The sequence below is a fragment of the Musca vetustissima genome, unplaced genomic scaffold (genome assembly GCF_032173495.1).
Source record: "Musca vetustissima isolate MV318-11 ecotype Yass unplaced genomic scaffold, APGP_CSIRO_Mvet_v1 utg7851, whole genome shotgun sequence".
In the NCBI taxonomy this organism is placed as follows: domain Eukaryota; kingdom Metazoa; phylum Arthropoda; class Insecta; order Diptera; family Muscidae; genus Musca; species Musca vetustissima.
In genome coordinates, this window is record NW_026878755.1 from 216,648 (window position 1) to 230,497 (window position 13,850).

At 35.8% G+C, this 13,850-nt stretch overlaps 4 protein-coding genes across 4 annotated transcripts; 3 read left to right on the forward strand and 1 right to left on the reverse strand.

Moving 5' to 3' along the window:
• The first annotated feature begins 294 nt into the window (after nucleotides 1–294).
• Nucleotides 295–1,205, forward strand: LOC133323526 (SRR1-like protein). Its single transcript, XM_061532445.1, has 2 exons — nucleotides 295–428; nucleotides 491–1,205. Exons 1-2 carry the CDS (start codon nucleotides 295–297, stop codon nucleotides 1,203–1,205), a joined length of 849 nt encoding a protein of 282 aa, XP_061388429.1.
• A 1,463-nt stretch (nucleotides 1,206–2,668) lies between these two features.
• LOC133323527 (little elongation complex subunit 2) lies at nucleotides 2,669–4,681 on the reverse strand. The gene has a single exon (XM_061532446.1). It carries the CDS (start codon nucleotides 4,679–4,681, stop codon nucleotides 2,669–2,671), a length of 2,013 nt encoding a protein of 670 aa, XP_061388430.1.
• A 695-nt stretch (nucleotides 4,682–5,376) lies between these two features.
• On the forward strand, nucleotides 5,377–10,672 carry LOC133323528 (THO complex protein 7; the record flags this gene model as incomplete). Its single annotated transcript, XM_061532447.1, has 2 exons — nucleotides 5,377–5,510; nucleotides 9,937–10,672. Coding segments are annotated over 2 exons (870 nt in total), but the record flags the coding sequence as incomplete, so codon positions are not given.
• A 1,623-nt stretch (nucleotides 10,673–12,295) lies between these two features.
• On the forward strand, nucleotides 12,296–12,616 carry LOC133323530 (protein FMC1 homolog). The gene has a single exon (XM_061532448.1). The coding sequence runs from the start codon at nucleotides 12,308–12,310 to the stop codon at nucleotides 12,614–12,616; it is 309 nt and encodes a 102-aa protein (XP_061388432.1). The 5' UTR covers nucleotides 12,296–12,307.
• The last annotated feature ends 1,234 nt before the right edge of the window (nucleotides 12,617–13,850 follow it).

Genomic DNA, 13,850 nt, shown 5'->3' on the forward strand with positions numbered 1-13,850 from the left:
TGATAAATTTGATTTCAGTCTTATTTTCCTTTTACGTTACGTACTGTTCTAATTGGAAGTTAAACAACGTTTTCACAGCACTCAGCTTTTGTATGCCATACTCAACACACATTTGACACTTCACCGCCTGTTGATGTAATGTAAACATAAACACGTCTTTATTTTTTAATGGAAAACAATAAACAAAGAAATCTTAATAAAATTATATTAATTTAATAAAAATAATTAATATTCATAAATATTTTGGCGGGAATCCGAAATAAATCAATACAAAGAGAGATAAACCAAAGCGCCATGAGTGAAGAGTTTCGTACGGTGACACGAAAAAAATGGATTGCCCACAAAAGTATAAACAAAAGGACGCGCAGACTATCGGACAAAGGATATGAAAAGGATTTTCCTGATGTTGATGTGGACAAGTTTATGGTGTATGTTATTTATTTGGAAATATCGAGAGGTTAAAATTATTTCTATTGATTTTATATTACAGAAAACTGGACACGCTGCGGGAACGCATGGAGGACAGTGATTATTTTACACAGGCCATGACGACACTTAAAGAATCTTTGGAGAAAATTAATACAAACACAGAGGAAAATAATACCCCCAAACGTTTAGTGTGTTTTGGTATTGGACCATTTACCCGCAACTTTCAAGCTCTACATCAACTGGCATTTATTTTATGTACCCAAAGACATTTTCAAATAGATGAGGCTATCTATTTTGATCCCGTCTTTCGACAAAGTGAAAAAGACATATTGCACAAATTAAAATGCCTTGTTATGACTGAGAATTGTGAAGGGAAATATGAAGCTGATGTTCAGACACTATTTTACTTGCCCCATTGCCCGAATTGTTTAACCAACAATCTCCTGTGGAGTAATTGGCAACCTCACTTATTATCGAATGTAATTTTAATTAATAATAGTTTTGAAAGTCTGTCCTGCTCAAAACCAGAACGTTTACTACGTTTAGATGCTGGTTATATTCTGGATATAATGCCACATGGCGAGGAATTGCCACTGGAGGATGATTATGAAGTACAAAATATATTTAATGATTTATCGGTGCATATATTTCCACAAAATAAACTGAAATTGTCGTCAGATGATTTTTGGTTGAAACAAGATGCACCCAAGTACAACAATGATGATAATGGTGAAATGATATCTGCCGAAGATTTTGCTAATTTAAGTATAAGTTAATAATAAATACAAAATTTAAACTACAAGTTGTTTATTTTTATTATTATTTTTTTTTTGTTTTAAGTTTTCTTGTTTTTTATTAAAATATAAATTTTCAATGTACTTTAATATACATTTGTTTTTAACAATTGCAATACAATATAATATATTTTTATACCCTACACAACTATGTTGTCAGGGTATTATAGCTTTGTGCAGCCCCAAATGTTTGTAACGCCGCGAAATATTGGTCCTAGACATACCTTTAAGTATACCGATCGTCATATCTCGACTAGCTGAATCGATCAAGACATGTGTGTCCTTTTGTCCGTCCGTCCGTCTGTCCATTATAATTTGTAAACACGATACAGGCCACAGTTATGAACCAATCTTCACGAAATTTTGCATGTAGGATGGGTTCTGGCCAATGAAGACCCCTATTGTTTTTGGAAAAGATCGGTTAATATTTAGAGGATGAAATGGACCAAAAACATTATTTTTGTCGGTTTTTCTGGTCGCTCCAGAGGCCGCAATTATGGCCCAAACACTGCAAATTTTTGCATGGAGAAGGGGATCGGGCCAGAGAATAAGCATGCATGTTTTTATAAAGATCGGTCAATATTTAGCGGGTCAAATGGACCCTGACTTTTGTGTGAAAAATGACAACATTTGTATTCTATGGCATATATATTTACTCCTGGAGGATGTAGACCCGAGGAGTTGATAGCATATTCAAGAGGAGTGGTTGGCCTTTAAATTGATACCAAATATAGTGATGTATCTACTCAGATGTGGGAGTTACAGTCAAATATTTACAGGTGCTTACGTATTCAGATATTATTTAGTAACCCATTACCACATTAGAGGGGGAAATATCCCGCTGATGGCTTTGAAATTTTTCATGAAGTTCCAGTTATGGTCAAGAACAACGCCTACAATTTTCGGCGATGATCAGATTAAAATTTTGGGATGAAATGGACCGAAAACTTAATTTTTTGTGTGTTTTCGAGTCGAGTATAATCCGAAAATCACAGCACAAACCACCGTGAAGGTAATCTGGACAAGTAATTAGAAGGACTGTACTGAATATCCAAAAAAAGTAAGGAAGAGGTGTTGTTGATCTCTAATCGGACAAGAGGGGGCAAATATCACGAAATATTACTCAGACTCGGAATAAACATCCTCAGAAAGTTAGAGTTCGTGGTAGTTGTGTAGGGTATCGTATGGTCGGCCCCGTCCGACTATACTGCTCCGCTCACTGGTTTATTTATAGAGCCTAATTTCTTTTAGCAACTGTATTGTTTTCCAAGCTAAAATCTTCACTATTTGGAAGGCAACGGGATTGATAAAGAGTCCGGATGCTGAGGTCGTTGAAATTATTATTTTCTATTTTTTCTTAAGATCTTCGAAATTCTTATTTTTATTACATATCACTTTATCCATTTCAATACCTTATAATATTGGTTTTCACATAACTACAAATATTAATGGCCCACAATCTGCTGATCCAACTCCATTTCTTTTTGAAATCCATTCTCGTCACCATTTTGTTGTTGCTGCTGCTGGGCACGTTTTCTTTTATTAGCTCTCTGGGCCTTCTTCTTTCGTGTTTTACGCATAGCATTTAAATGATCTCGCGCCGACTTTTTCTTCATTTCAATTTTTTCCAATATAAGCTTGCGATCATTGATGGGAGATTTTGTTAGCTTTTTAGTTAACTTCTCATCACGATGCTTCATGCCCAAAGGTCGAAAGGTGCATGGTATCAGTTTGTGTTGAACATGCATTAGACTACAAAGATTATCGGCAATGGGCAGATAACTTTGTTGTGACATAAACAATAATTCGGAGGGTTCGGTTTTCAACAATTGATGTATGTTGGTGGTATTTTGTGTAATCTCCTCCGAGGGTTTGCAAAGCATAAATTTATCACGAAATTTGGGATTATAGCGCAACATATAATGACCACAAGGCATTTGCGTGAGGAGATTTAGGAACTCATAGAGATTGCTGAGTAATTGAGGTATTTGTATGTGATAGGTGGTGGATAATTGAAATTGTAATTTTTCCAAAGTTTGGCGTTCCGCCAGCAATGTTTGAAAATTATTCACATCCAAGCGGTGACAGGTGCTGGATTTATTATTCAGCAATTTTAGTTTCAACCATGCCCTTAGTAACTCATATTTGGTTTGTAGCTCACAGCCGAATTTGGGTTTATATTCCAATTTAATGGAATCTATGGCAAGATTTGTTGGTATAATTGTATGGATGTGTTGTATCAAATCTTTATCTTTGGCCTTTAGCTGCCATTTGGTACAGGATTGGGAAAATTTACAATGTTCTCCATCTCTATTGGCTAGAGATTCCATATAATCCTCAATTGTTTTGAGTACATAGGGAATACTCTCCTGGGAATCAGTTAACATTGCATTGTCTTCTTCTTGATCCTTTAATTTTTGTTGTTGCTCCGAAGATCGACAAAGATATGCAGTGGCTCCTGACTCTACCACCAGTTGCCATGTATGCCATCCCATTTGCCTTGCCGGCAATGGCAAATCCATAATTATATATTTTTCTTCAGAATCTCCTTCCTTTTCCTTTATGTCCAATAGCATCTCCATGGGCAAATCCACATAGTCACCAGCCGTCAGTAGAAATAATAAAGAATCCAAGGGTATGTAAAACAAGGGGAACCCCTCAGTTGATCCCAAACTTTTAACAAATTCATTTTTTGTTGAATCTTCCATCTCCTCTTTCCTGCTCTCCGAATCCACATAGTTTTGGAAAAATATTTCCAAATTTCTTTTAACTTGTTTTAAATCCATTTGGTCGGGTTTCATTGACAAATTCATTTCCGTCTTCACTTGAACCTCAACAATTTCCGCCCATTGTTCTTTGAGGGCTTCCTTACACACCCTGACATGAGGCAAACCTAAATGTGTGTTATATGACAAATCTGAGTATCGTTTTAACAACTTCTCCGCTTTCCTCCCATACCACAGCTTATACAAATCCATGAGCATTCTTGCCGGAGCATATATCACCTCCTTATTTGTCTGATGATATTCATAGACATATTTCTGAAATTCCTGAGTCTCTTTCAAAAATTTACTTTCCATTTTATGCCATATCAAGTAATCATCCTCTGCCAACTCTGTTCCTTCTTGGCGTGCCTTTACAACCCGCATTCCAATACTATGCTGGGCAAAGTTCAAACTGGATGGTCTAGGAGAATAAAATACTTTGGTACTATATTTGGTGGTGTAATCATAAAGGATATCCGTTACCAGTTTCTGATTGCGAGGATCAATTATTGTCACATTTTCAAAGCCCCGTTTATCCGCCAATTGTTGGGGTTCCATAAAATGGGCATCGATTTCATTTAGCAACAGATAGACATTATCTTTGGGGTCGGCAATTGATTTGTTGAAGTAGGTGTAGCTGGGTTGATTGCGAAATGTGGAATGGACTCGTGGACCGGGGTGATTGTACTCCATATTAATTGTATTATTTACAATTGGAGCACTCATCCCTTCAATACGTTCGTTTGGTCAAAATGTAAACATAAACAAATCCATGTTATTTCTCCGAGTTGCCAACACTTGCTAAAACGTAACTCTAGTGATTGGCAATACTTATATTCAACTCTTCCTCTTTATTTTAGCAGGTTATGAACAGTGAGATGATATCCCATAACATCATTTTTCAAGGACCAATAAAGGAATAGATTTATTAAAAAATATTGTAACGGCACTTGAAAAAACATTCTTTAATAAATCCAAGCCTAACTGGCCCTTCAAATAATTGTCTTAAATAAATCCTCGCATTTTAATTTAAATATTTTAATAATTGTTTGTATATCTCTTCAATATTTACATTACCATAGCATGTGAACCACCTATTGGAAAACCTCACAGAATGTGATCTCCGCTTACAAACTCGCAATTGAATATCAGCTGTTTTTACCATTCGCATTTTGCCCATTCGTAAATAATGGTTGGTTTTTGGTAATGTTGCTTTACAATCTCATTCGTATAGAACGCCACTTTAAATTCGCGTGTGATTTTTATAATAAAATATAAATTAAATAAATATTAAATACACATTTAAATATTTATAAAAACAACTACTGAAAATGACGGATGGTTTGTTGTTGTTATTTGTCGATGGATAGCTTTTGTAATTTGTTTTATTTTTTGCAGAGGAAATTATCAAGAAGCGTCTCCTGATTGATGGAGATGGCACCGGCGATGACCGGCGTCTTAATATGCTGTTGAAACAATTTCTGAAATGGATGTATTCCAAGAACGATTCACCAGAAAATAAGTGAGTAATTGTGTTTTTATTTATTAATATTCATCATCACATTCCAAACATCATCAACATTGCTCGTTTGGCTTATCATAAGGAGGCATAAAGGGATTGATTGTAATACTATATCCAATTCACGATTCTTTAATTTGGCTGTGTTGCAACTTTTGGATATTAGAATTTGATTAAAATTGTGCAATGTAGAAATTCCCTTTTCATTTTCCAATATTCCGTTTAAATGTATGTTTACCACCTTTATAGTGGAAAGAGATGTGATGCAAATTCACCAAAGGTTCGAATATAAAAGGTATCAAATATGTAGTTGATTTGTTTGAACTTATGGATGCGTTTGGCAAAATTAGGCCCAGAGCAGTGGGTTCCGATGGTTTCAAAGTTTTTGAAGTTGGTGATACTCTTGGTTGGGCGACATTTGTTGCACATTGTGAACTCTATTTTAACAAAGTCTTCGTTCCCTGATGTATGGAAAATTGCTAAAGTGGTGCTTATACATAAAGGTAGAGACACTAGTGATTACCGGCCTATATCCATAATTCCTACTTTATCTAAAATGGTTGAACATATCCTAAAGGATCAAATGCTTGGTTATATTAATGAGCGACCACTATTGCATGATAGCCAATTTGGATTTAAGCGTAATCGTAGTACGACATCCCTGCTTGTCGGCTTGAATGACAATGTATGGTATTGTGTTATTGTCACTGGACCTTGGCTTTTGACCGAATCAATCACTCCATATTGGTCGATAAATTTCATCGTTTCTTTGATTTTTCATCGTCAGCATGCAAGCTAGTTTTCCCATTTTTGTTTGGTCCGTTCCCGTCCTGCAAGAATCTACCAATTTTTACTATTTTCTTCGATATCAAAAATTGTTATCGTAGTAAAAATTTTTACAGGTTCTGGAAAAGACCAAATATGTTAATTGTAAGAATTGTTTTTCGAGTACGTTGCCAGTAAGTAGTGGTGTGCCTCAGGCGCCTGTTCTTGGTCCCCTGTTGTTTATAATGTATGTTAATTATATTTTCAGTGGTATGATTATTAGAAGTCTTCGATTAATTTCACTGTTAATGCATTAGTTACTTGGTTGCTACCAATAGGCTCTTAATAAATCCTGAGAAAACCAAGGTTATATATTTTGGCAACATGTGTCATATGTCACTGTGACCTGGAACTCAACAAAACCTAACAAAATGTCCTAAATCCCACAAAACTACTTTACATTCATGAAGAGCTTGTAGTCAAAGACTTGATTGCATTAAGTGCTGCTTGACTATAAGAACGCCGGTCCTGAGTCATTAATAAATAGCTCCTTGACGCTACAGTTTTGTTTGATGAAACTCTTGATGGAAAGTTCATTTCAGTGAACTTCCGGACCTATGCCATTTTCCATCTTGGAACCAACTGTATATACTATGTCCGGTCAGCAATTCTCTGTTATGTATCAATAATTTAAAAATCCTTTAATCGAGATGGGAGAACATATAACCACTTGATTTGTACAACCTCAGTCTTATGGCTAATGAGGGTACATACACTGCCTAACTCTCGACAGGAGTAAACTATTTCATTCAAACTTTGCACATCGTAATGTGTATTCCAAACTTAGATCAAGTTCGAAGATGGAAGATATTGGTCCACTTCTTCTGGTACCTCAACCACAAAATGGTAACACGTGAATGGACCACCCGTTTTAAACTAAACTTTTCACAATCTAATATCGATTCATTCCTTCTAATTCCTCCCCCACAAAGGGTCAGCATTTTGTAAATGTGTTAATTGAATATCAAATGAATGAAATGTCCGATTTCATCCAAACTATGCAAATCGTCATACTTTTACCAATTTTAGATCATGTCTTCTGGTATCTCCCCTTTAAAGGCTGAAAATCTTAATAATTTGTTAATCAAGCGAATGAAATGTACGCTTTGATCCAAAATTATCTTGGCTGGATGAAGTCCCAAGTTAGGTTAGGGATGTACGGCTGTTGTAACAACCGTCCACTCGGAAACTATGTCCATTGTGATCATCCTTTATGTATAGGTGTACCTATAAAGAGAAAGAAGAAAAGATAGTGGAAGAGTAGAGAGAGAGGTAGTCAGAATGGGTGGGAGCGGAAGAGACATTATTTTAGCCAAGTCAATTTTTTGACAAAGCCTAGAATTAGGATAGGGTCTATTTTGGAGAAGAAGACTAGATTATCAATTTCATAACATCCAAACTGTTTATGTCTTCTGCTGATCAGCGATGGACATTTGCAAAGGATGTGCTCAATTGTTTCCACTTCTTCATCCTCACATAGACGACAGTAATCCTCTCCACTGGAGTCCCACTTAGAAGTGAGAGATCTAACTTTGCAGTGACCAGTAATGATCCCCACAACGATCTTAATCTCCCTCTTGTTGTGATTCAGCAGCGAAGACGTTCTTTTACGAGAGAATTCTGGCCAGATAGATTTAGAGATTCTGCATGCAGGCTCCCTTAGCCATCTGTTGCCGACTACCTCGCAATGGAACGCGCGGATTCTGCCAATGAAATAGCTAATAGGGGGTTTCACAGATCTCTCAATCAGAAGACTGGACGACTGTGACCCCCCTCGAGCAAGCTCGTCGGCTATCTCATTCCCTTCAATATCGTTATGTCCTGGAACCCAGCATAACCCAACTATTTGACGTATATCATTCAGAGCGGTTTTACAATCATGAACTGCTTTCGAGTTTATAGTATGCGACTTCACTGCTTTCAGGGCCGCCTGACTATCTACGTAAATAGTCACCGGTCCTGTAATGTCTGTATTAAGTGCTTTTACTATCTCGGCCGCTTTCGTGATTGCAAGAATCTCTGCTTGAAAAACGCTACAATCATTGTTGAGTTTATATGAGTTTCGTATACCTAATTCCCTGCAGTAGACGCCTGCGCCAGTGCCTTCCTCCATCTTGGACCCGTCTGTGAAGATTGACAGACCTGGCAGAGGTAGGGAGCCACTAGTCCAGGATTCCCTGTTAGGAAATTCGACTTTAATGTCATTAAAATCCCTGTGGGGGGAATATAGTCACTGATATGACTATCCCCTCTAGAAAGGTCATAACTTGGCGTTATGTTTAGAATGCTGGCATGACCATAGTTCAGCGATTTCAAGGCATCTGTTTCCCGGAGTCTCAGGGCACACCTAGCAGCCTGGAATTTGATCAGAATGTCCAATGGTTGGAGATTCAAGATTGCATTCAAGGCTGCTTGTGGTGTGCTTCTTAATGGTCCAGTGATCAGAATTGAAGCCGATCGCTGTACTAAGCTCAGTTTTGTCAGCAGCTTCTTTTTATTCACCCCCTGTCCCAAGTTAGGACGGTCCACTTCTTCTGGTACCTCATCAAGAAGTGTAATTTAACATTTTTTAATTTCGATACCAAACGAATTGAATGTCTGATTTGATTCAAACTTTGCAAATCGTATAACTTTTACCAAACCTGTATTAAGACCGAATATGGGAAAAATCGATCCACTCCTTCTGGTACCTCCCACAATCAGTCAAACATATTTTTCTTTAGAGAAACCTCTTCTGGTTCCTCTCTATATAACAAAAACATATATTAAATAATAATAAAAAACAGTTTGTAGTAATTCCTTAGACCCCCGCAAACCACATTTGTTGGCTACATCGTCTGACACTTTTTTACTTGTTCTTTGGATCTCTTTAGATCGCAAAGATCATTCCTGACGTGCCTGGGCGGTTGTCTCTTCAAACTTCAGTTGTATCAGTATCTATATGACACATCGGTTGGTAAATACGGATCACGTTGGTCTAGCAAAAAAAATAAAATAAAAAACACCAAAGCTAACGGGAATGATGATATCTACACTTCTGTAATAATTTGTGTCATCCTCTAGCGAAGGTAAATCATCGCAGAATTTCAAAGTAAATGGAAATTGAGGGGGAAAATGATATGGATGAGGATGTCATGAAAAAATGGATACCTCATAGATTTCCCGCTTCTAGTCTCATATCTTGCATTTGTGAATGTCCACCATCAGCTTTTCATAGAAACTCAACAAAATTAGTAGTTTAGGAATGTTTTTGGTTCTATATTCCGCAGCTTTAAATATTATATTATCATACCCATCCACGCCATTTGGTTTACTTAAGAGTAATCGAAATATTTTGTCTTGGGTCCTATGCTGCTAATATCAACCATTTATGTCTACAAGTTTTTGTTTGTGAATTTTGAAGACGAAGTTGTAATAATATTATATAAGTGGTGTGAAGTATAAGTGAAATGTGTATATATTACTTGGGTGCTAGACTCCTGAAGCATTCATTTGCATGCAATTCACCCTCATAATATCATTAAGTCAATATAAAAAAAATCCTCAAACTTGATCCCTTAAATAACCCCACATTTATCCCCTTTTGTCAAACAAAACTCTTTAGCCAAATTATCTATGATCGTTTGATGGCCCAATTAGCCCAGTGTCAATTTGCTGCTGCCAAGACGGAACGTACCAGTCAAATGATCGACAAGGAATTGGAAAACTATCAGCAGCTCTCCCAGACTATCGAGAAAAATATTGAAGCAGCTAAACAAGAAATCGAAGAGAGTAAAAAGGAGTTGGTGATTGCTAAACAAATACGTAAAAATAAAATGGAATATGATCAATTGGCCAAGGTGATAAAGCAGCAACCGGATCGCAAAGAGACCCAAAAACACATTGAATCCCTGCAGAAGGAACTGGCCGAATTGAATGAAAAGAAAATGAAATTGGAACGTAAATTTGAGAAGAGACAAAAAGATTTTTCCGTACTCATGTACGCCGTACGCGAATTGGAAGCCCAATTGGCTGAGGATAGTTCCAGTGATGAGGAAACTAGCAAAAGTGATGATGAAGAAATTGTTGGTTCCGCATCGAATAAATCAAATGTTATTAATTTAACCCTATTGGATGGTTTGAGTGATGATGAAGTAGAGTCCGGGTCACAGTCAGGGAAAACTGGTCGCCGTCGGGGATATATGGAACGTGATATCGTTGAGAAAATCGAAATCAAAGATGATGATGATGCGAAAAGTATCAAGGAGCCCATGTCCATTGATGAGGATGTTGTTTTGGAGCTGAGCATTGATAAGGATGACAATGACGTTAAAATGGATGATGTTATTCTGTCGTCTTAGAAGAGGTTTCTTTTGTATTTACTAAATAATTTTCCAGAAATTTTAGTATGTATGGATTTAGATTGATAAGAACATGCCACTTTAATAATAAAAAAGAAGAACGTAATTATAAATATACAGTGTTTAATTAAGAAGTTTGAATTGTAAAATAAGTAATTAAAAAAATAATTTGATAGACCATAGAAATATATATTCAACATACTGATATCTGCAGATGATGTTTGAAGACTGCAGAGTTGTGGGCGTCTATTTAGAAATCAAGAAACCCTTGAGAAAATATTCTTTAAAAACTCCACGCCTCTTGTAACCCTTGAAAAAATATTCTTTAAAAACTCCACGCCTCTTGTAACCCTTGAAAAAATATTCTTTAAAAACTCCACGCCTCTTGGATACTCCTTAAAAATTATTTTATAATAATAACCCTTGAAAAAATATTCTTTAAAAACTCCACGCCTCTTGTAACCCTTGAAAAAATATTCTTTAAAAACTCCACGCCTCTTGTAACCCTTGAAAAAATATTCTTTAAAAACTCCACGCCTCTTGTAACCCTTGAAAAAATATTCTTTAAAAACTCCACGCCTCTTGTAACCCTTGAAAAAATATTCTTTAAAAACTCCACGCCTCTTGTAACCCTTGAAAAAATATTCTTTAAAAACTCCACGCCTCTTGTAACCCTTGAAAAAATATTCTTTAAAAAATCCACGCCTCTTGTAACCCTTGAAAAAATATTCTTTAAAAAATCCACGCCTCTTGTAACCCTTGAAAAAATATTCTTTAAAAAATCCACGCCTCTTGTAACCCTTGAAAAAATATTCTTTAAAAACTCCACGCCTCTTGTAACCCTTGAAAAAATATTCTTTAAAAAATCCACGCCTCTTGTAACCCTTGAAAAAATATTCTTTAAAAAATCCACGCCTCTTGTAACCCTTGAAAAAATATTCTTTAAAAAATCCACGCCTCTTGTAACCCTTTAAAAAATATTCTTTAAAAAATCCACGCCTCTTGTAACCCTTGAAAAAATATTCTTTAAAAACTCCACGCCTCTTGTAACCCTTGAAAAAATATTCTTTAAAAACTCCACGCCTCTTGTAACCCTTGAAAAAATATTCTTTAAAAACTCCACGCCTCTTGTAACCCTTGAAAAAATATTCTTTAAAAACTCCACGCCTCTTGTAACCCTTGAAAAAATATTCTTTAAAAACTTCACGCCTCTTGTAACCCTTGAAAAAATATTCTTTAAAAACTCCACGCCTCTTGTAACCCTTGAAAAAATATTCTTTAAAAACTTCACGCCTCTTGTAACCCTTAAAAAAATATTCTTTAAAAACTCCACGCCTTGTATTGGCTTGTCACTATTTTTCAAAATTCCACAAAGAATAACGAATAACCGAACCGACTACCATTCGTTATTGCCACTATAGATATGACATTTCTTCGATTTGACAATCAGCTGTTCGTTATACCCCCCAAAACAGCTGTTCGTTTATTTAATCGCCGCAAGACAAAAAAAAAACATTGTCCGTAGTGTGGTTCTGTTTGTTGTGTTTAGTAATCACTTGAAAGTAAGTTTCTCAAAATTTTTTCAACAATTAAATTCCAAAAAATTATTAATTAAAACTCTTCACTAAACACAGAATGGCTGCTGTTAAAACGTTACGTGGCCTCTTGGCAGAATTACGTGCTGCCTCACCAAATGGTTGCATCAAAGATTCATTGGCCGCTCGTTATGTCTTAACGCAATATAAGAAATTCCAAACAACCGATGAACAGCTATGCAAGGCTCGTGATGAAGCCCTGTCTTTGGCTCAGACCTATCAAACCTATTTGTCCAGCATTCGTAAATACAACGAGCTGTATAAGGAGTTCCATGGTCGCGGCGAAAGATCCGTAAGGGAAACTGCCGATATGGTTGGTTTCAAATTGCCACATGATCCCAAGGATTAAGTGAGAGAGAAGACGTAGAAGCTATATTCTTTCTAATCATTAGTTTGTAGTTAATAGTTGTGTGTCTTTTAAAGAGAATTACAAAAAATAATAAATTGTTGAAGTAATGAAAAGTTATATGGAAATGTGTTACACTATACTACGACTTGTGGAGAAATGGGTTCATTTCGAATTGATTTTATCAGATGTGACTTTTATATATTTTGCGGAATTTGGCGATATAACTATACCGACCCAATCATTCACTTCATTATAATTAAATTTAGCTTGAAGGTATATATGCAGAGCTTCGGGCTGCCTATATTCAATGGTTGAATAATGGATTCTATGACCGCTCGTTACTGAGCACTTGTACTTCAAAGACATTTTTATTATAATAATTAGATTATTTGATGTAGCGTCCTAGCCCATAGGGCCAAGGACTACGATTTACATCTACTCTCAACCCCTAAATTCAAGCTACAAGCTTAAATATTTTAAAATATATAATATTTTATAATAATATCACAAATTCAAAATATTCGCCGGAGACCATACGTTATATTCTTGATTACAATCATATTAGATTTAGTCGTGTCCCTCTGCTGAAATCAAGATCGAACAGTGGAATTCAACCGAATTTGGCAGAACATCTCCTTATAAAAAATATGAATATTGCCTCCATTGTACGTATTAAATTTCGGTATTTCTGGTATGTTTTGGATTATTGGGTTGAAAATCTTCTTATCAAAATATATCAATATTGGTACATGTTTTAAAGGGTATCCCTAATATTCGGTATTTTCGGCAAGTTTTTAATCGAATTGGACTATTTTGAAATGTTCAATGGGTGTCAAATCTTGCTTCAAAAATAGTCAACATCGGTCCAACTGCAATTTTTGGTATTTTAATGATTCTAGGCGTGTTTTTAACCCGTCATGCTCTATTAGCGGCATAAGTCCTGGCCTAGTTCTCCAAGTTGGTTGAAATTTACCAAGTCGTAACCTTCATATAAACGATTTTTAGATATTTTTAATGTCTAATGTCTAAGAATATATTATATGTATGTCGATTCACGTGTGACCGTCTGACTTTTTATAAAAAAGATCGAGTTTATTATTCAATTGAGATCAAATTTGTAATCGTACTAACAAAAGAATTTATATAAGCTACCGAACTGAGTGTCTCGATATACATATACGTTTCTGTAGGGATAATGACAGATCACAGCATAATTTGGAAATCCATCGAACCT

Coding starts and splice junctions, on each gene's coding strand:
- LOC133323526 (XM_061532445.1), top strand. CDS start 295: ATGAGTGAAGAGTTTCGTACGGTGACACGAAAAAAATGGATTGCCCAC. Junction 429..490: donor GATGTGGACAAGTTTATGGT/GTATGTTATTTA, acceptor TTTATATTACAG/AAAACTGGACACGCTGCGGG.
- LOC133323530 (XM_061532448.1), top strand. CDS start 12,308: ATGGCTGCTGTTAAAACGTTACGTGGCCTCTTGGCAGAATTACGTGCT.
- LOC133323527 (XM_061532446.1), bottom strand. CDS start 4,681: ATGGAGTACAATCACCCCGGTCCACGAGTCCATTCCACATTTCGCAAT.